The sequence below is a fragment of the Zalophus californianus genome, chromosome 10 (genome assembly GCF_009762305.2).
Source record: "Zalophus californianus isolate mZalCal1 chromosome 10, mZalCal1.pri.v2, whole genome shotgun sequence".
Classification (NCBI taxonomy): Eukaryota; Metazoa; Chordata; class Mammalia; order Carnivora; family Otariidae; genus Zalophus; species Zalophus californianus.
The window spans coordinates 103,776,770-103,798,185 of NC_045604.1; the positions used below are offsets into that span (position 1 = coordinate 103,776,770).

General features: G+C 51.0%; 1 protein-coding gene across 2 annotated transcripts; it reads left to right on the forward strand.

Moving 5' to 3' along the window:
* The first annotated feature begins 1,502 nt into the window (after positions 1-1,502).
* Positions 1,503-20,981, forward strand: RFC2 (replication factor C subunit 2). 2 transcript variants are annotated; one of them, XM_027613938.1, is made up of 11 exons: positions 1,503-1,660; positions 4,359-4,428; positions 6,956-6,997; positions 7,316-7,422; positions 10,568-10,669; positions 11,483-11,583; positions 14,584-14,741; positions 14,966-15,031; positions 16,806-16,886; positions 18,443-18,556; positions 20,548-20,981. In XM_027613938.1, the coding sequence occupies exons 1-11, from the start codon at positions 1,506-1,508 to the stop codon at positions 20,656-20,658; spliced, it is 1,107 nt and encodes a 368-aa protein (XP_027469739.1). In that variant the 5' UTR covers positions 1,503-1,505; the 3' UTR covers positions 20,659-20,981. The 2 variants fall into 2 exon arrangements, with proteins under 2 accessions (XP_027469739.1, XP_027469740.1); XM_027613939.2 differs by lacking the exon at positions 1,503-1,660 and adding an exon at positions 1,717-2,087.
* Positions 20,982-21,416: the final 435 nt, after the last annotated feature.

A 21,416-nucleotide genomic window follows, 5' to 3' on the forward strand; every position in this document is an offset into this window, starting at 1 on the left:
ACTGCTTTGAGCTCACTAGCCTGGCTGCAGAACTCGGATGAGCACTTAGCAGACACGATCTCTGCGTCTAAGTGTGCAAGGGAAGGAACCAGGAATTAGGCGGCAGGCACCTCGTTCTCAAGGAGCTGACCGCTCAGGTTGGAAGATGACGCACACACCTTACACAAGAAAAATGAATATAACAGCAATACCGTCTTCTGCAATAAATATCCGTAATTGGGGAAAGAAACCTGAAATGTAAGGATGAAAAAAACTGAACACAATCACTTGCGATATAGATTTTGGAGCTCATGTTTACTTGAATGACTAATCAATTACCTGGAAGACGAGGTCTTCAACCTAAAATATATAGAGAATTTAACCGGTGATGGAAGGAAAACAGCCAATGGGGTTCTGAACCGTCCTCTGGTGAAAGCAACCCAGTACCTCACAGCGGACCCAAACTGTTCTGGAAACATGGATCCCCACTGTTCATTAAAGACACTCAAATGGAGTATTTACAGCGCCCCAGGCCTTGTGCTAAGCAATAGGGATAGAGACTAACGGGTTCCAATTCTTACCTTCGATTTGGACATGGAAGCCAGTTTTTATCCCGAAATTATGATGCAATATGGTAAGTGCAATACAACAGAATTTTATACGAATTGCTTTGGCAGCCTGTTGGGGAATGAATCCTGGCTCCACCACTTACAGCCTAAATGACATTGGACGAATGATTCAATCATTCTCAAGGCTGTTTCTACGGATAATCATGAGTATCTGCCTCAGGTCTTGTGCACAGTAAATGACAGTCATGGTTTATTATTTTAATTTATTATTCACCATTATTATGACATTTGGGCTATGCGAGGAAAGATTAGTTCAATAGGGAGAAAACGAGCCCAAAACAATGCTCAAAGCACTTGTCAATATGGAGTACCTATCTTTCTGGAACGAAACCGAGTCACATCTTCCAGAGGGACAGTAGCCTCCTCTGCCAAATCGGAGTAATCCCCACTCTACAGCATCGTGAGAAGTTCCTGACCGCAAGCACCAAGTTCCAGGGCGTAGGAGGTGCCCACCCCACGGGGGCCGGCGTTTCCACCCGGACACCTGAGCGGTCCGGACAACGGGGCACGGTCGGGTCCTAGATGTCACCGCCCAGACGCCAGTCCCTGTCCGAGTCCGCCGTCGGCCCCGCACCTGGGCGGCGGCGGGATGCTCCAAACCGTCCCCCGAGCTGCCCGGGCGCCGCCGCCGCTCCAGACCCGCCGCGCCGAGAGGGCTTCCCACACAAATCACACAAAGACGAAAACCGTCCAACGTCCCTCCCTGGAGCGACCTGCCTTCTCGGAGGTCGATGCGGTCGGGTCTCGCTTTCCTCTCGCTGGCCCGGCTCCATGACAACCAGCGTTCCCCCAACCCCTGGCCAGGTCGGTGCCTTCTGCGCAGGCGCGAAAGGGGGCTGGCCCACCGCTTCCGCTTCCGCCCGGCGTCCCCCGGGTGCTAGGGGCGGGCTCTGCGTGATGGCGTCACGAGCCGGGGCCTCCCGTGCGGGAAGAGGCGGCGGGAGAATGGAGGTGCGGGAGAGCGGTGGTGGCGCGGGCGAGCGCGGGGCCCAGGACCCTGCCCCCGCCTCCAGCAAGGTCTCGGGCAGCGCCGGCCACTACGAGCTGCCGTGGTGAGGGCCCAGGCCATGAATGATGGGTGCTCTGGACGTGTGGGTGGGCGAGTTGGCGGGCCGTGTCCCGGGGGACCCTAGGGGCGGGAGCTTGTTCTAGGGAGTCCTTAGCGGAGCAGGAAGCCTCGGGGTGGCATCGAGTAGATTAGTATTTGGAGAGGGCGAGGGACGCGCGTCGTTGACAACCCCCCGGGCTCAAGAGTGGCGGGTCTGAACTCTGGAAGCGGGGTCATGGTCAGAACAGTGCTAATTCTGATCATAGCTGCCCCCTGTGACCACCCACTCGGCGCCTGGCGCTGTGCCTGAGGCTACTCTGATGGCGGGAAGCGTCGGATGCAGGTTCGGAACTCGGGGTTGTGTGCAGAAGGCGCATCCTGGGTATCTGAGAGGAGCTGGTGACATGGAAAGTCACCTGCCGCGGGCACAGGTGTGGTGTGGGCGATCCGCTCTGGTCCCACTCCCTCTGCGCGCGGTTATGGTTTATTCTCGGTCCTCCGTGCATGCCCATCCCTCCAGCCCACCCCTCTCCTGAGCTGATACCTAAATGGAGCGCAGTAGGGCTTACTGGAACATCCACAGCAGCATTGTTCAGTCCCCCAGCCACTAGCCCCTTGAGTCCATTGACAGCCCTGGAAATGAGGCTGGTTCCAATTGAGTAGGGCTGTAAGTTTACAAAATACACCGGATTTCCAGGACTTAGTATAAAAGAAAAAAATCTCATTTGTAATTGTTATATTGATTACGTGTTGAAAATGATAACACTAGGTTCAATAAATTCTTAGGAAAATTAACTTTCACCTATTTTCTTTTTACTTTTTTTAAAAACATTTTTACTCATTTACTTGAGAGAGAGAAAGCATGTGTGCACAAACAGGTGGGTGGTGCTCAATCCCAGGATCCTGAAATTATGACCTGAGCCAAAGGCAGACGCCTAACAGACTGACCCACCCAGGCGCCCCTCTTTTTACATTTTTTTTTAAAGATTTTATTTATTTAATTGACAGACAGCGAGAGAGGGAACACAAGCAGGGGGAGGGTCAGAGGGAGAGGCAGGCTTCCCACTGAGCAGGGAGCCCAATGCGGGGCTCGATCCCAGGACCTTGAGATCATGACCTGAGCTGAAGGCAGTCGCTTAACCAACTGAGCCACCCAGGCGCCCCCCCTCTTTTTACATTTTAATGTGGCCACCAGCAAGTGTAAAATTACATATGTGGCTTGAGTTACATTTTTTATGTATGACACTACTTTAAATGCTTAGGATATTTCATTATACAAGACACACTCTGGTGTCATGAGCTTCCATTTGATAGGGAAAGAATAAAGAACAAACCAGGAGATAAGTAGTATATTTGATGATGACTGGTGGCATCGGGTAAATGACTGGTGGTCAGGGAAGGCCTTTGATGAGATGATATTTCAACAAAGACGGCAACTCGGGGAGTGAGCCAAGTGGCAATGTGGAGAAAGCTTTCAGGCAGGGGGAGCCCCTATGGAGGCCCCGAGGAGGAGAATGTTTGCCATCTTCAAAGTCTAGCTCAAATTTCAGCACCTGATATTCCTAGGTGCTGATTCCACAGCCCTTGGTTTATATAAGCAGTTTAGCACTGTAGGAGGATTTGCTAAGCTCTCTGTGCTTGCTGATAGGGAAAGCCTTTAGAGCAAGAACCGTGTCTTGCTCCTTTCTGTACCTTCCACTTTCCTCCCCCTAAGATCTCCAAACTCCTTATACAGTGCTCGCACCTGGGAAGGACTGAGTATGAACAAGAAATGAGTAGCAACAAGCATGCTCCATCTGCTGGTCTTGGAGGAGAACTCTTTATTTACTGTAGTATGTGGCCAACAAGCTTCTTTGCATGTAGCTGCTTCTGGAGCAGAACCAGGCCCTGTAGGGAGTGCAGGCTGAGGGTAAATCAGAGTATAATAAAGGGCAGAGGAAGTGCTGATTGCAAATCTACTGCCACTTCTGTTTTCAGCTAGAGAAAGTCATTTGCTCACAGCATGGCTTGCTTTTATTCATTTAAAAAGAGAAGTATTGGGGCACCTGGGTGGCCCAGTCGATTGAGCATCCGACTCATGTTTTTGGCTCAGGTCGTGATCTCGGGGTCATGGCATCGGGCCCTGAGTTGGGCTGTGAGCTCAGCGGGGAGTCTGCTTGAAGGCTCTCTCCCTCTGAGAGAGAGTATTCATCTGAGTAAGCCACGAGCCTGTCCACACTTCCCATAGCCTCATAGGATCACAGGGCAGGCCTGTGGTTTCTGTCTAGCCAGCCCTGCAGTGCACCTGGCACCAGTCACAAAAACTGGCAGGTAAGGGATAAGAAGGGGGCTCGGCTGTACCCGTGTCTGTCAGATCAGATGATGTCAGTGCCTCATGTGCTGAGCTTCTGTTGTGACGGGCAGACCATGCGGCCACCCAGCGTCACAGCGCTCCAGATGGCCCGCTCTGGCCCCTCTCCAGCAACAACGGGTGCATCTCGGCTGTGGCAGGTTTAAAGCCTTCCGTGTACAGTTCTTAGGCACTTAACTTTTCAAATGGCACTTGGGTTACCTCTTCAAATTTAAAACCTGCAACATTTACTATATTTTAAATTGCCTGTCTATAATTTTCTGACAGAGCTCTCAGGATTGCCCTTTAGCACTTGTTCTTGGGAGCGTGAAAATAGTTACATCACCGTCTTTATGCGTTTTCTTAAAAACAGGGTTGAAAAATATAGGCCAGTAAAGTTGAATGAAATTGTCGGGAATGAAGACACGGTGAGCAGGCTAGAGGTGAGTGATTTTTTTTTTTATGTTTTATTTATTTATTTGACAGAGAGAGAGTACAAGCAGGGGGAGTAGCAGGCCGAGGGAGGGGGAGAAGCAGGCTCCCTGCTGAGCAGGGAGCCCGATGCGGGGCTCGATCCCAGGATCCTGGAATCACGGCCTGAGCTGAAGGCAGATGCTTTACCGACTGAGCCACCCAGGCGCCCCTGATTTTTTTTTTTAAGAGATTATCCTATGTCACATTATGTGGTTTTGACAAGCTCAAGGGAGGCATTTGGAGGAAGATGGCTGAGATAGTGAGGGGTGGAGTGAGCCATGAATTCAGAAGAATTGAGGGATTGAGAGCCAATCAGTTTGGAGAAGACTAGAAACCGTAGTGGCTAACTTCGCATGTTTGAGGCGCTGGCTTATTGGAGAGGGGTTCTCTGACCTATGATTCTAAAGCTGGGATGGCAAACCTTTTCTGTAAAGGCCGACTAGTAGATACCTTAGGCTTTACAAACTGTATAATGTCTTTGTCCAATATTCTTAATTTTTTATTTTTATTTTTTTAAAAGATTGTATTTATTTATTTGACAGAGACACAGCGAGAGAGGGAACACAAGCAGGGGGAGTGAGAGGGAGAAGCAGTCTTCCCGCTGAGCAGGGAGCCCGATGCGGGGCTCGATCCCAGGACCCTGGGACCATGACCTGAGCCAAAGGCAGATGCTTAACAACTGAGCCACCCAGGCGCCCCTATTCTTAATTTTTTAAACAATCCTTTAGAATCATAAAAATCATTCTTAGCTAGGGGGCTTATAAAAACAGGCCCCAAGGCGCCTGGGTGGCACAGTCCGTTGAACATCTGACTCTCGGTTTTGGCTCAGATCATGATCTTAGGGTCATGGGAAGTCTGCTTGGGATTTTCTCCCTCTCCCTCAGCCCCTCCCGCTGTGTTCTCTCTCTCTCTCTCTCTCTCTCTCTCAAATAAATAAACCTTAAAAACAAAAAAACAAAAAACAGGCCTCAGGCTGGATTACCCCCCCTTCTTCCTGCCATCACCCCTCCACCATGGTTTGCCAACCCCCGCCTAGGGGGACTGAGTGACAGGGCACAGCCGTCTTCAGGACGACAGGACCAGGAGTGAGCAGAAGTGTGCCCCATATGGCAAGGTTTGGAATCCTAACCCTAGAGGTCTATAGGTGGAATCTAGAAGCCCAGCTATTTGAGACATGACGGAGGCAGTCTCTGCAGTAATGGGGACTTAGACTCTTAACAGCTACCAAGATACTTGTTTGTTTTACAAATGAGTTCATTTTACAAATATTTGTGGGCCGGATATGGTGCGGTGTTAGGAGCTGTTGATATAACAGTGAACAAAATAGACATGACCCCTGCCTGTGTGGGCTTTAGTCTCATTGGGGTCAAAGTCAATAGGTCGTGTGATGAGCACTCTGACAGAGGCAAAATGGGGTGCTGTGGAAGCACATGGGCGGGGGGTGTTAACCTGCTCACAGTATCTTAGTTCTCAGATGGAAGAAGGGACAGCAAAGCTAAGTAAGTGGGAGTTAGTCAGACTTGGGGGGCCAGGAGCGGAGGGAGGGAAGGCAGCAGGAATAGCATGTGCAAAGGCCCAGAGGTGAGAGGGCTTAGCTCGTTGGCGGTGGCGGGGGGGGAAACGAGGGTTATGCCATCTGATTGGAATACAGAGTAGGGCTTTCCAGACATTAATATGTGTATGAATTGCCTGGGGATCTTGTTAAAAATGCAGATCCTGATCCAGGGAGTGGGGCCAGAGAGTCTGCATTTCTGCCTCGCTCCTGGGGGATGCCGATGCTGCGGGTCCATGGAGCCCACAGAGTAAAAAGGCTGTAGAGTGTGTATTGGGTTGTGAGAAATGAGCTGGTGAGGTGGGCAGGGCCTCCTGAGCCCTGTTTGAGTTGGGGCTCACAGGGCAGGAAGGAGTCATCCAAGGGCTTCATCTGGTGCAAATGTGTTTTTTTTTTTTTTTTAAAGATTTATTTATTTATTTTGAGAGAGTGAGAATGAGAGAGAGAGAGAGAGAGTACATGAGAGGGGGGAGGGTTAGAGGGAGAAGCAGGCTCTTCGCTGAGCAGGGAGCCCGATACGGGACTCGATCCCGGGACTCCAGGATCATGACCTGAGCTGAAGGCAGTCGCTTAACTGACTGAGCCACCCAGGCGCCCCGGTGCAAATGTTTTAATAGCTGGGGCGTTCTAGAAAATTGGTTGTGGTTACAGTAGGGAAAATACATGGGTGTGGGGCAGGATTAGAGGCCAGGAGACCAGTCAATGGCCATGGTACGGTTGATGGCATCGAGGGCCCAAGTGAGGGGAAGCATGGGTGGACCCTTCGGTGGGTATGAGGGGGAATGAGGAATTCGGTTCAGAATATGCGAAGGGGAGAGCTCCGTGGGACATCCACATGGAGAAATCTGTGGCCACGTCACCACATGGGCCTGTGTGGCTGGGGAGGAGGCTTGGCGCCTCGGGTCTGCAGATTAACCAGTTCTGATGCCCCTTTCTTCCTCCAGGTCTTTGCAAGAGAAGGGAACGTGCCCAATATTATCATTGCTGTAAGTCCCTGGTCCTGGCCCTGTTGGAGGTCTTGGAGTCTCACTTTCCCTGCCTCCCAAGAGCTTAAGTGCACAGAGCTTCCTCGTCAGAGAGGCCCATGGTCACCAGAGCCCTTGACACTCCCCTTGGCAGAGGGAAGCATTCTGCCCCAGTTGGTCGGGAGGCCTCTGGGTGGGTGGCTGTGTTGATTCGATGTGTGCTGTGGGTTGCGGAGGAGGTTCGAAGGGGAGATGAGCGCAAATAGTGGGGAGCAGGAACTCAGGAGCTAAAGGCAAGCTCATTCTGTTGGCCTCAAGCCCTTGCCGTCTCCTCCCTAGGGCCCCCCCGGAACCGGCAAGACTACAAGCATCCTGTGTTTGGCACGCACCCTGCTGGGCCCAGCATTCAAGGATGCTGTTTTGGAGCTCAATGCCTCCAATGACAGGTACACCTGGGAGTTTGGACTGCGTGAAGGGTGGCGAGTGTTTGAAGTTTGAGTTGTCACAGAAGCCGCCTTTTTGCAAATTCTGTGTTGTACTTGGGGTTTGTCTCCCCAGCTTTGTGTTTTCCTTTGATCCTTCCCCGTGAATGAGAATGGGCGTCACTTGCCTGTCAGAGTGGCATCGTAAGCACTGACTAGCTGGTTTCTTTTTTTTTTTTTAATGAAGGTGTTTTTTGTTTTTTTAAAGATTTATTTATTTTAAAGAGAGAGATAGAGTGCATATGCACATGGGTGTGCAGGAGAGGGGCAGAGGGAGAGAGAATCTTAAGCAGACTCCCCGCCGAGCATGGAGCCTGATGCGGGGCTCGATCCCACCACCCTGAGACCACAACCTAAGCCGAAACCAAGAGTCAGGACGCTCAACCGATGCTCATCTCCCCTTCGAACCTCCTCCGCAACCCACAGCACCCAGGCACCCCTTTAATGAAAATTTTAAAAATTATTTTTAATTGTGGTAAAATACACATACCATAAGATGTACCATCTTCAGCATTTTTAAGCGCACCATTCAGTGGTGTTACATACATTTCCACTTCATTTGCGGAACTGAAACTGCATATCCATGAAACAATAACTTTCTGTTTCCCCCTCTACCCAGCCCCGGCAACCACCATCCTACTTTCTGTTTCTATAAATTTGACTCCTCTAGGGACCTCACCTAAGTGGAATCGTCCAGTATTTGTCTTCTTGTAACTGGCCTACTTCACGCAGCATAATGCCCTCAAAGTTCCTCGTGTTGGGGCAGGTGTCAGAATGCCCTTCCTTTTCTAAGGCTGAATCGTGTCCACTGTGTGGAGAGACCACCACAGTTTGCTTATCTGTTCATCTGTTTTGGACCCTTGCATTGCTTTCATCTTTTGGCTCCTGTGAACTAGGAATCATGCTCATATGAACAGGGCTGTACAGATAGCTCTTTGAGACCCTGCTTCACGTATCTCGGACACATACTCAGGAATGGGATGGCTGGATTATTTTTGGTAATTCTGTTTGATTTTCTGAGGAAGCGCCCCACTGTCTTCCATGGCAGCCGTGCCACTTGATGGGCTCACCAACAGTGCGCGATTTCCCCACATCCTCACCAGCACTCGTTTTCTGTGTTTGCTGGCGGTGGTGGGCATCCTGATGGGTGGGAGGTACTGTTCCCTCTTCAGATAGAACCAGTAGAGGACTAGGAAATGAGGAACCGTTGAATAAAATGTCTGCAGAGTCTGCCTTCGGTGATTCCTTGAGGATGTGGGTCTCAGCGCCTTACTGTTTTCCTGGTTTGAAAGAGCCACACAGACGTGAAACAGACAACACCCTTCGTAGGCAACTACCTGCCCATCCGCTGTCATGAACGAGCCTGGGAGCGACCCATTTTGTAAATGCTGATTCCAGACGTCAAATACAAATAGGTTCTAGCTTATTGTCACTTCTTGTTATACTCACCCTTGACTCATCAAACTCACTATTTATTTATTTGAGATAGAGAGAGAGTGCACGTGAGCGTACACACGGGATGGCGGGTGGGGGGCAGCAGAGGGAGAGGGATAAACCAACTCCACACTGAGCATGGAGCCCGCTGAGTGGCCCGATCTCATGACCCTAAGATCATGAGTCAGATGCTCAACCAGCTGAGCCACCCAGGGGCCCCCAAAGCACCCAGGTGCTTTTTTTTTTTTTTTTTTAAGAGGGAGAGAGAACCCGCTCGAGGCAAGAGGAGGGGCAGAGGGAGGGAGAGAATCTTAAGCAGGCTCCATGCCCAGTGTGGAGCCTGACGCGGGGCTCGATCTCACTACCCTGAGATCATGACCTGAGCCAAAATCAAGAGTCAGAGTCTTAACTGACTGAGCCACCCAGGCGCCTCCAAATTCGCTACTTTTTTTTTTTAAGATTTTATTTATTTATTTGACAGAGACACAGCGAGAGAGGGAACACAGCAGGGGGAGTGGGAGAGGGAGACGCAGGCTTCCATCGAGCAGGGAGCTCGATGCGGGGCTTGATCCCATGACCCTGGGATCATGACCTGAGCCGAAGGCAGACACTTAATGACAGCCACCCAGGCGCCCCTGCCCTCAGCTTTTGATTACTGCCAACTACCCTGTAAATGTTGATGGGCAAGCAAGCATCTTAACAGGTGAGAGAATACTGTCACATGACCTTTTAGCAAAACGGGATGGTTCACGTTCTGGGCAGAAGATATTGGGGAATGAAGTCCTTCCTGTTGAGTGACCCACCGGATGGATATGTATTTATTTTTCGTCCTTAGATATATATTGTTCACTCCTTGATACTAAAGTTTGAGAAGATGCACCCACGATTTTGGCATTGGAGGACCCCATAGTCTGAGACAGTCTGACTGTGGTCGGTTTCACTGTCCTCATTAGCGTCCAAAGTGCTGCTCTTTTCTCTCTCTGGTCATTTTCTGATTTGTCTAATAGTATGGAATGTTCTCTGTCATTTGTTTCATCTTTTGTTAGTGGAAAATGAAAAAGTTTTGAATTTTCAGCTGCGATCGATGAATGCTTTAAAAAACAACAAAGGTGGTGTATCTGAACTTATATCTTCTAGAAAGAGAATGCAGTGCCCCTAGCGACACAAAACATTGTAGGATGGGGCAGTAGGGACAGTTTTCCCTCCTATCACACCATCAGAGGCAAGTGCGACAAGTCTTGCATTTTCTTAAGGCTTTAACGTTTTGTGTTTTTTTTTTTAGCATAGTTGGGAATAATTGATAAGGAACAGGGAAATAGTCACTAGGATTATGACATTGCCATTTCGTTTCAAGATACAGGAAGAATAAGGTCACTGAGACCTCATGACATATTTCAGATTATCCAGGGGTCCAGTGAACTCGCAGGGTAATTGCAAGATAAAATGACTCTCATGCTGTCAGAAGGAATAAGTACATTTTATCTTTGTTTTTTTGGAGGACCTCCACGAAGGAATAAAAGTAATGCAACGTTAATCCTTATACATAGTTAGAATTGCCCCGAAAACCTAAAAACTAAAATTGTGTGTGTGGTGGTGTTACGGGGGTTAGAAGCCCCCTGAAGTTACATGGATGTGTCTGGGAAGGCGACAGCACAGTGACACCTTGTCGTTTCAGGGGCATCGATGTGGTGAGGAACAAAATCAAAATGTTTGCCCAGCAGAAGGTCACCCTTCCCAAAGGGCGGCACAAGATCATCATCCTGGATGAAGCAGACAGGTAGAGCCCTTTGCCAAGTACACGCTGACCTCGATTTCTCAGTCTCTTGTCAGGCTTTATTAAAGCAGAAGCTCTCTCCCCTCTGCACTTTTGTGGCAGACCAGCTTATCACATCTTCCAAAAGCAATTTAACAGGCACCTGAGTCTTACACCTTATCTTTATTAGTAACTTACAAACATTTGTAGAAGACAATGTCAGTTAATGGGTTCCTTCCAGCTTCCCGTGGATGACTTAAATGATATCTCTCTCTTTTTTTTTTTTTTTTTTTTTTGGGAATGAGTGATAGGGGAAGATGGTTTTCTTTAAGATTTTATTTATTTGACAGAGAGAGAGAGAGAGAGAGAGTGCGCGACAGCAGGAACACAAGCAGGGGGAGTGGGAGAGGGAGAAGCAGGCTCCAGGCGGAGCAGGGAGCCCGACCAGGCGCTCGATCCCAGGACCCCGGGATCATGGCCTGAGCCGAAGGCAGACGCTTAACCGACTGAGCCACCCAGGCGCCCCAGTGATATCTCTTTTTATTGTGAAATACACACGACATAAAATTTACCATTTTAACCATTTCTTTAAAAAAAGATTTTATTTATTAGGGAGGGAGGGAAGGAAGGAAGGAGCACGAGGGGGGGAGGGGCAGAGGGCGAGGGAGAAGCAGACTCCCCGCTGAGCAGAGAACCCCACAGATGCAGGGCTCGGTCCCAGGGCCCCAGGACCATGACCTGGACTCGAGGGTGCCCAGGCTCTCTAGGGAGGGATTTGTGTCCAGTGGGCCCTGGGTTCCAGTTGCAAACTGCCCCCGTGTGTTTTTCTTTTCTCAGCATGACTGATGGAGCCCAGCAAGCCTTGAGGAGAACCATGGAAATCTACTCCAAAACAACTCGCTTTGCTCTTGCTTGTAATGCTTCAGATAAAATCATAGGTGAGAGTAAGCTCTACGTGGCTTGGGGTCCACCCATGGTGCTCACATTGGCTCTTTAGTCACAGAAGAGTAGGGGCTTTTTGATTGCCTACCATGGGCTGAGCACTACAGAATCAACTTTTTCTTTTAATTTTATATAATTCTACGTGAAGGTATTCTTAGCTCCACATTAGAGAGGAGAAAACTGGAGCTCAGAGAGGCTGAGTAGTTTGCCCAAAGTCACACAGCACATGGAAGAGCTGGTACTGGAACCCTGATTCTTTTGGACTCTTGCATCATCGTGGGCACAGGTGACATTTCAGTGTCCTGTGTACAGTGAGTGTCATGGTCACTGCCTTGCCCCAGACGTGCTCCTGCACTTTCTGTGTGCACTGGGCATTTGGCACACACTCCGCTGTACACGGGGCTTTGTCATCACCAGGGACCGCCTCCCCTGTTGCAAGCTCACCCATCAGTCCACTCTGACCCGGCACCTGTCTCTCCGTCCCCTGAAGTCTGTCTGCTTCCTCACTCCTTTGCCCCACTCCTGTCTCAGCTTCCTGCTGGTTTGCACTTTCCTCCCTTTGCGATACCCATGGCAGACGCAGTCCGGGTTTGTTTGTTTCTTTTTTTTTTTTTTTAATGAGATTGGAGAATGATTTCTTTTTTTTCCTTTTAAAGATTTTTTTTTTTTTTTTTTTTTTTTTTTTTTATTCATGTGAGGCAGAGAGAGAGAAAGGCAGAGGCAGAGGGAGAAGCAGGCTCCCCGTGGAGCAGGGAGCCCGATGCGGGACTCGATCCTGGGACCCCGGGATCATGACCTGAGCCGAAGGCAGACACCCAGGTGCCCTCCCGCTTTGTTTCCCTCTCACCGTTTCTCACCCCTCTCTTGCATCATGCCCACCCTGCTAACCCCCAGCCTGTGTGAGCTCAGCCCTGGGACTCGCCCTTCTGCACCCAGGCCCCAGTGGCAGCTGCAGACTGGCGTGTGGCCAGCCACGCTGTGCCGTGTGGTCCTGGTTCCCAGCCTCGGCGGACTGGCCGTGGCACCAGGAACCCTTCGTGTCCTCGCACCTGCACCAGATGCCCATTTCTTCATTAACCTGTTCAGCTATCACTCAGCAAACATTTACTCTTGTTCTATACAGTGCTGGTGGGGAATATAAGGCGTTGAATGAGAACATTCTCGACCTTCAAGATGCCACCAGTGTGGTAACACATCTTTGAGGGCAGGAGTGGCATCCTACTTAGAGACCCCCTCCCCAGATGCATTTTGCGTAGGGCTGTGCATCCACGAGTTCCTTTAGTGATTTGACACAGCAGCTGTGGGCAGAGAAAGGGCCAGCCCTCCCTTGTCAATTTTTCTGATCCATATAGTACCCTGACTTTTTTTTTTTAATTTCTAAAGAGCAACAACAGATATATAAACGAAATCACTAAAGAAATTTATTTCTGAGGTGCCTGGGTGGCTCAGTCGTTAAGCGTCTGCCTTCGGCTCAGGTCACGATCCCAGGGTCCTGGGATCGAGCCCCGCATCGGGCTCCCTGATCAGCGGGAAGCCTGCTTCTCCCTCTCCCACTCCCCCTGCTTGTGTTCCCTCTCTCACTGTGTCTCTCTCTGTCAAATAAATAAATAAAATCTTTAAAAAAAAAAAAGAAAATGTATTTCTTAGTGTTAGAGGAAATAGCTCAAGATCAAATTGCTATAGTTGATTTTTATTTTCTTTTTTTTTAAAGATTTTATTTTTGATTAATCTCCACACCCAGTGCGGCTCAAACTTACAACCGGGAGATCAAAAGTCATAGGCTCAACTGACCGAGCCAGCCAGGTGTCCTGCTACAGAGTTGATTTTTAAACTCTTTGTCACTGAACCTCAATTTGGGTTCTGGACTCATTCCAGTGTAGAGAGAGACACACTCGCTCTGAGGATGGCCATGCCACCTTATTCTGACATATGCTTAAATTCTGTGAACTCTGAAGCGTCTGGCTGGCTCAGTCAGAAGAGCATGCGATTCTTGATCTCAGCGTTGTGAGTTTGAACCCCACATTGGGTGTAGAGACTACTTTAAATAAATAAATAAATAAATTCATTCATTCATTCATTCATTCATTCATTCATTCATTCATTCATTCTGGGGCTCCTGGGATCGAGCCCCACATTGGGCTCCCTGCTCTGCGGGAAGCCTGCTTCTCCCTCTCCCACTCCCCCTGCTTGTGTTCCCTCTCTCACTCGCTCTCTGTCAAATAGAGAAATCTTTAAAAAATAATAATAATAAATTCTGCGAACTCAGCTTTCGGTGTAAGAAAAAAATCTGCTAAAGGAAACTTCTAGTGTAGCTGGAACATTAATTGCTTTTATCTTATCTTGTGCTGATAAGCCAAATACGTAATTAGGGTCTTGGTGGAGATTCCTGATTTCAGATAAGTTGAAGTGGACTAACTCTTAGGACTCCCAGGTTTCTTTAAAAGCACAGAAACTTAGAGGAGTGCATTCCTTGAAAGTGTGTGTGAGCACAGAGGATGGAACACAGAGCAGATGGGGGCTTGGAGATCATGGAGAAGCTGTTGTCACAGTCTAAAAGGAGGGTCAGGGGCAGCTTCCAGAATTCTGTATCCGTCTCTCTAGTGGCTCTCTGCCCAGGCTGTGGTCAGAATCTTCTGTGGAACCTCAGAGAAACCCCGCACATGGCCCTGCTCACCCAGGACCGGCCGGGTGGGGACACCCAGCACACACGGTGACCAGGAGCCCAGCACCGACTCACCTGCGGGCTGTGGCCCCTGGGTGTCTCGATCCTGGAGGGTCTTTTCCCCTTCTGGAAGCCGAGGCTAGCTAAGGCCATCGGGGCAGTGCTGGGGAGGCTTACTGGCTGATGCTTTGAGCTAGCGGAGAGCACCGGCTGGGGAGGGAGCTGTTGGTGCCGTCGTGGCTGGTGCGTGTCCCGCGCCGCGGCTTCCTAACACGAGGGGCTGTTGGGGATGCGCCGGCCTCTGCGGGGTGCCTCACCCTTCTGTCCCGGTCAGAGCCCATTCAGTCCCGCTGCGCAGTCCTCCGCTACACGAAGCTGAGCGACGCCCAGGTCCTCGCCCGGCTGCTGACTGTGCTGGAGCAGGAGAAGGTGCCCTACACCGACGACGGCCTGGAAGCTGTCATCTTCACGGCGCAGGGGGACATGAGGCAGGTGCGTGCCGTCGGGGCCCCTCTGCGCCCACCTCCTGGGCTGCGTGTGCCTTGTTCTCGGCGGGGTGGGGGGGTAGCTGCGCAGAGACCATGGACCCTGCCCACTGGGGCTTTGGACTGGCCCAGGACAGGCCCGGGAGAAGGGGGCTCCGCTTGGACTCGGGGGGTGGGGGTGGGGTGCTCAGGACTGAAAATCGCCCCCAACGCGCACTTGATTCTCCACAGGCGCTGAACAACGTGCAGTCGACTTTCTCGGGGTTCGGCTTTATTAACAGCGAGAACGTGTTCAAGGTACAGGAGCCGCTGGGGCCCCTGCGCTCCGCGCAGAATCGGGAGGGTCTCGGGAGCGCCCCCGCACGTGGGGAAGTGGAAGTGCTTGCGCGCCCCAAAGGGCCTCAGGCCGCGCCGCACCTAGGGCTCTCAGATCGGGTGGCAGAGGATACAGGCTCCCCGCTGCTCCCTCCCCGGGATGGTCCCACTGCTGGGAGGCAGGAGGGGGACGCTGAGCCCCTGCTCCCTGCCTCCCACACCCACCAAGCTGAAGGAGGAAGTTTCCCACTCTCCCACATTGGCCAAGGGTTTTTCTCCTGGGAACGCTTTTGAAAACGGGCTGCCCCATTCTAAAACACTTGGCTCTTTTGGAGGCCAGTTAGTCTCCCCCTTATTTGGGGGTAAAAACTGGGTAGGGCTGTCCATGCGTTCAGACCATAGCTGTTTCTTATTAAGTTTGTGGGTAAAGAAAGCCGTGTGGAAAGCCTGTTTCACCCCTGGTGGTCACTGTGTCTTCAGGGACACTCCAGGAACTTGCTTAAAATGTCTCCTCTAGACAGTTCAGCCTCTGAGCCACCCTGGAGCAGACCTTCCAGGGCTCTGGAAAGCAGGATTTCTGGGGGAAGTTAACTGAGGTTGGAAGAGAAGTTCTAGGACACTTGGGGCTGTGGGAGAGAGCAGAAGCCTCCTTTAGAAGTTGTAAATGTGGGGGCGCTTGGGTGGCTCAGATGGTTAAAGCGACTGCCTTCGGCTCAGGTCATGATCCTGGAGTCCCGGGATCGAGTCCCACATCGGGCTCCCTGCTAAGCGGGGAGTCTGCTTCTCCCTCTGACCCTCTTCCCTTCGTGCTTTCTATCTCTCATTCTCTCTCTCTCAAATAAATAAATAAAATCTTTAAAAAAAAAAGAAGTTGTAAATGTGGTTGGGGGTTGCCTGGGTGGCTCAGTCAGTAGAGTGCCGACTCTTGATCTCAGGTCTTGATAGGGTTGTGAGTTCGAGCCCAGTGTCGGGCATGGACACTACTTAAAAAAAAGAAGAAGTCGAAGTTTTAAATATGGGTCCCGGGGTGGAGGGTGGAGCGCAGACTCCAGGCCAGTGGAGGGAGGGGCCGGGGGGGGCAGCCCCAGGCTCGGGGATACCTGTTCCTCTTCACGCTGACATGCTGGGGTCGGGGGGAGTCTGTCGCTGGAAAGCCAGTTTCTCTTCCAGGTGGGAGGTTGGTCCAGTTTGTAAGTGGATTATGAGTGGTTCTGGGCAAGCAGTCCTCCGAGTGACCTAAGGTGTGTGGCTAACAGCTTTTCAGAAGACAAGAGATTCCTGTCAGCCCTTGTTCACTCCGCTTATGGTTGGGCAATCTGTAACCACGGTGTTCGAACTTCCTCCCCAGTAAGGAAGGTTGACGCCACACTCTGGTCACTCGTTTGGTAGTGAGAGCGGTGTTCCCAAACCTGGTTCTGTTTTTTTTTTTTTTTTTTAAAGATTTTATTTATTTATTTGAGAGGGAGAGAATGAGAGACAGAGAGCACAAGAGGGAAGAGGGTCAGAGGGAGAAGCAGACTCCCTGCTGAGCAGGGAGCCCGATGTGGGACTCGATCCCGGGACTCCAGGATCATGACCTGAGCCGAAGGCAGTCGCTTAACCAACTGAGCCACCCAGGCGCCCCAAACCTGGTTCTGTTTGCCAGGGAATTTGATGAGAAAAGCCCGCTGAGTGGTTGGTTACGCTGGTGTGTCGGGGCTCCTCCTCAGGTGGGCCCCCTCAGCCGCTGACAGGCCTTTTTTCCCGGTTTGCTCAGGTCTGCGACGAGCCCCACCCCTTGCTGGTGAAGGAGATGATCCAGCACTGCGTGAACGCCAACATCGATGAGGCGTACAAGGTTTGCGTCCCTCCTCCCTGACTCGGGGGGGAGACTTTGCTTCTTCGGCAGTGCAGAGGGGGCCTCTCTGTGTGCTGGGGACTTCGCTCACATGCATTGCTCCCCTCGATTCTTAGAATGAGGCCAGGAGTTGGGTACACACCAGAGGAAGAAACGGATTCCAGGACACTGGATTCCTTGGTCTAAATCACACTGCTGACAAGCACTCAACCTGCAATTCAGAGTCATGTCTTTGTCCTATAATTATATCCTCCACAAGGGGACTTTGTCCACCCAAGACCTGAGGAAAGACCAGCCCATCTCCTTACGTTTCCATGATGCCATCTGTGTCTGCCAAGGGAGACTTCGCCTCCCGTCCCCCTGAGGAACATGGGAATGGCGTTCAGGGACCCAGTGGTTCCTGGTCATCTGGGAGAAGCAGGACCCAGGGCTTCCAGCCTCGTTATGGAGCCTGGTCCCATGGGCACGTTCCAGGGGGCATCATCACAGTTCAGGTGACCCTCAGGTCCACAAGGGTGGCAATGGTATGATTTAAGGCCACTGGCCTGGTCCCAGCCAATTTCCCGCCCCCTGCTCTCACCAAACTAGGCCAGAAGTGGACTGGGTTTAGGGCAGGGCCAGATGTAACTCGAAACCAACTCGAGACCAAGCCAGAGACCCAGACACAGGGCCCAAAGGTAGCCTTCAGATTTAGGGACACAGAGCTTCCGTGCCCCCTGCATCTGCCTTGAGATGCTGTAGCAGAGGCAAAACAACTGACCCCAGGCCCCACCATCTGAGTGGGCTGGGTGGGATTGGAACTGGGGCCTGTGGTTGAGACCGGGCAGAAGGCTGGGAGGACTCTGCTTGGTGGAGAGCTGGTGGAGGCTAGGCCTGCAGGGGGGCCTCTTCCCCCTGGGTGCTCACTGGGATGATTAATACAGTTTTTTAGGAGCCTTGGATAAAGACACTACATGGGTGTCGTAGGAGACCATGCAAAACATTTTTTAAAAGATTTTGTTTTTATATATGAGAGCGAGAGAGAGAAAGAGGGCGCGAGCAGGCAGGGGGAAGAGCAGAGGAAGAGGGACAAGCAGACTCCGCACTGAGCTCCGAGCCGGACACGGGGCTTGATCTCAGAATCCTGAGATCATGATCTGAGCCGAAACCCAGAGTCTGGCGCTTAACCGACTGAGCCCCCCAGGTGCCCTTACCATGCAGTACATTTTAAAACATTTGAGATATTGGGGCAGTTGACTGGCTCAGCCGGTAGCGCATGTGACTCTTAATCTCAGGATCCTGAGTTCAAGCACCACATTGGGCATGGAGCCAGCTGGAGTTAACTAATAAATAAATAAATAAATAAATAATAAATAAACAAACATTTGTTATGTAATTTCTCCCTGTTGGGAAACTCCAGTGACCACCCCCCCCCCCCAGGGCAGGCTGGATGGCTGGGTTGCCGAGGATGATCTGTCTGCTCCCTGCTGTGGGACAGGCCCAAGACTGGTGTGGCTTCAACCCCTCTCCCCGCCCCCCCAGTACCCTTGTCACCCAGTGTATCTTCCTCTGTCTAGATTCTCGCTCACCTGTGGCATCTTGGCTATTCGCCGGAAGACATCATTGGCAACATTTTTCGAGTGTGCAAAACCTTCCAAATGGCGGAGTACTTGAAACTGGAGTTTATCAAGGTCAGTGAGAGTACAGCAGTGGCTCTCCTGGGGAGCGTGGGCCACGCTGTGGTCTCTTCGTTTGGCTCCCAGGCCTGGCCCCTGGAAGATGCTCAGTGAGTGTCCCAACGCCAGATCGTCCTGGGGCCGGGAGTTGGTTTCAGCCTGTTCTGCCAGTCAGCGACCTAGAGTTCCTTAGGGTGGCTCTCTTCACTCAAGATTTGTTTATTTGTTTACCCTTACGGTCAGGTGAATTGAGGTATAATCTACATAGAGTAAAATGCAGCCTCTCAGGTGCCTTCTGTTGACTAGTGTTCAGTCTTGTAAAGGCCACAATCAAGGTCGGAACAGCTCTATAAATCCCCCGCCCCCTAAATACATGTGCCCCTTGGTAGTCAGCTTCTCCCCCAGCAGCCAGAAACCACCGCTTTGTTTTCTCTTTGGGGGGACAGAATTTTCCAGAAGGTTGTCCTGTGGAGATGACAACGGAATCAAGTAGTCCGCCTAGCTTAATGCACTTCGGGTTTGTTCATGCTGTTGAATCTGTTGGTGGGTCGTTCCTTTTCCTTGCCGAGCAGCGAACCACGGTTTGTGTGTTCACCACTTGAAGGACGCCGGGGGGTCTGGGTTTTGGGGACCATCAGTAAGGTCACTATAAACATTTGCGCATGCGAATCGGTGTGAATGTGAGCGTAAGTTTTTATTTTTCTCGGGCAACTTCCCAGGAGGTAGGATTGCTTGTTCTAATGGTCAAGGTATGTTTAACTTGATAAGAAACTGCCAAACCGATTTCTGAAGCGGCTGTAGATTGTGCATTTCTCCCAGCAGTGTGTGAGCGTTCCAGATGCCCCCCCCGCAGCCTAGCCAGCACTTGCAGTGTTGGGTTGATTCTTTTTTTCCTTTTTAAGATTTTATTAGAGAGAGAGTCGGGGGGCGGGGCAGGGCAGAGGGAGAGGGAATCTCCAGCAGGCTCCATGCCCAGTGCAGAGTCTGATGAGGGGCTCGATCTCACAATCCTGGGAACACGACCTGAGTGGAAACCAAGAGTTCGACGCTCAACGCCCAGGGCCACTCCGGGCGCCCCTCGGTTGATGCTGTTAAAGCCATTCTGATAGGTGTCCCATAGCATCTTACCCCGGCTTTAACGTGCATTTCCCAACAGCTAACGGCGTCGAGCACTTTCACATGTGCCGATTTGCCATCCGTTATCTTTAATGAAGCATCTGTTCAAACCTACCGATTTCTTAATTGAGTCATTTACTTCTTACTGAGTTTTGAGACTTACTTATATACCCTGGCTTCAAGTCCCTTTATCAGACATGTGTTTTATAAGTATTTTAATATTTTCTCCAAGCCTGGCTTTTATTTGTTTTGTTTTTTGGGGTTTTTTTTGTTGTTGTTGTTATTTTCTTAACAGTACCTTACAGGGAAATAGCCAAATAAACTGAACTCTAAACACAACTCATGACAACTTAAGAGTTCCTTTTCCAGCTGAAGTTTGAGTTCATTGCGTCCATTTTAAGTAAAAAAAAAAAAAAAAAAAAAAAAAAGGTCGCCTGCGTGGCTCAGTTGGTTAAGCGACTGCCTTCGGCTCAGGTCATGATCCTGGAGTCCCGGGATCGAGTCCCGCATCGGACTCCCTGCTCGGCAGGGAGTCTGCGTCTCCCTCTGACCCTCTTCCCTCTCATGCTCTCTATCTCTCATTCTCTCTCTCTCTCAAATAAATACATAAAATCTTTAAAAAAAAAAACAAAGTCCTCCCTCACTTATTCTTTTTTTAAAGATTTTATTCATTTATTTGACAGAGACACACAGCGAGAGAGGGAACACAAGCAGGGGGAGTGGCAGAGGGAGAAGCAGGCCTCCCGCGGAGCAGGGAGCCCAATGCGGGGCTCGATCCCAGGACCCTGGGACCATGACCTGAGCCGAAGGCAGACGCTTAACCGACTGAGCCACCCCGGCGCCCCCCTCCCTCATTTATTAACCAGATTGACATGTGCTTTGCTTTTCAGGAAATCGGATACACGCATATGAAGATAGCAGAAGGTGTGAACTCCCTCCTGCAGATGGCAGGGCTCCTGGCCAGGCTGTGTCAGAAGACAATGGCCCCGGTGGCCAGTTAGGGGGGAGAACTCGTTGCTCGGGGTGACAGGGGTCCTGAGAGTCCTCGTCCAGGAGAGACAGGAGTCAGCGCCTTCTGATTTGGAAAAAAGGCTGCCCTCGATCGGCACGGGGATGCGCCTGCCCCTGACACAACCGTGGTCTCCACGCCGCTCTCACACGTGTCTGCAGTCAGCCTCAGCCTCATGGACATGGTGACAGGGTGACAGGGCCCCAGAGAACCTCAGGGCTTGGCACCCGACCTGGGCACGTGTGGCATCTTAGTTAATAAAAACGCTGTACGGTTTTGTCGGCGCTAAGGTGGCGTCGCCAGGCAGCAAGGAAAGCCAGCGTCCCATCTCTGAGTGTCCCCAGCGTCCGACAAGTAGCACAGGTGATGGGGATAGTAGACTGATGAGGCTGATCTCAGTGCTTCTAGAAGCCTGGAGGACAGTTCCGTGGGGTAAGGGACAGAGATAGACGTCTCAGGACAGCCTGGGACAGTAAGGACGTCAGAGAGGACCGGCAGGAGTCACCTGCCGGGGACAGTGGTGTGACGCCTGCCCACTGACTCGCCTTTTCTGTACAACCGCGTATGCTTGTTGCTTTAGAATTCCCCAGTGAATTTTCCGTTACTTTGTACGATCGTTCCTCCCCCACAAGGTACTATTTTTTCCCCATTTTCTTAAATTATAAAAAAAAAAATCAGTGTACATAAAAGAAATAGGGCGCACCTGGGTGGCTCAGTCAGGTGAGCATCCGACTCTTGGTTTCGGCTCAG

Excerpts from the sequence above, each read along its gene's own strand:
- RFC2 (XM_027613938.1), top strand. The coding sequence starts at position 1,506 with ATGGCGTCACGAGCCGGGGCCTCCCGTGCGGGAAGAGGCGGCGGGAGA. Across the intron at positions 1,661-4,358 it reads GGCCACTACGAGCTGCCGTG|GGTTGAAAAATATAGGCCAG; the intron begins GTGAGGGCCCAG and ends TCTTAAAAACAG. Across the intron at positions 6,998-7,315 it reads TGCCCAATATTATCATTGCT|GGCCCCCCCGGAACCGGCAA; the intron begins GTAAGTCCCTGG and ends TCTCCTCCCTAG.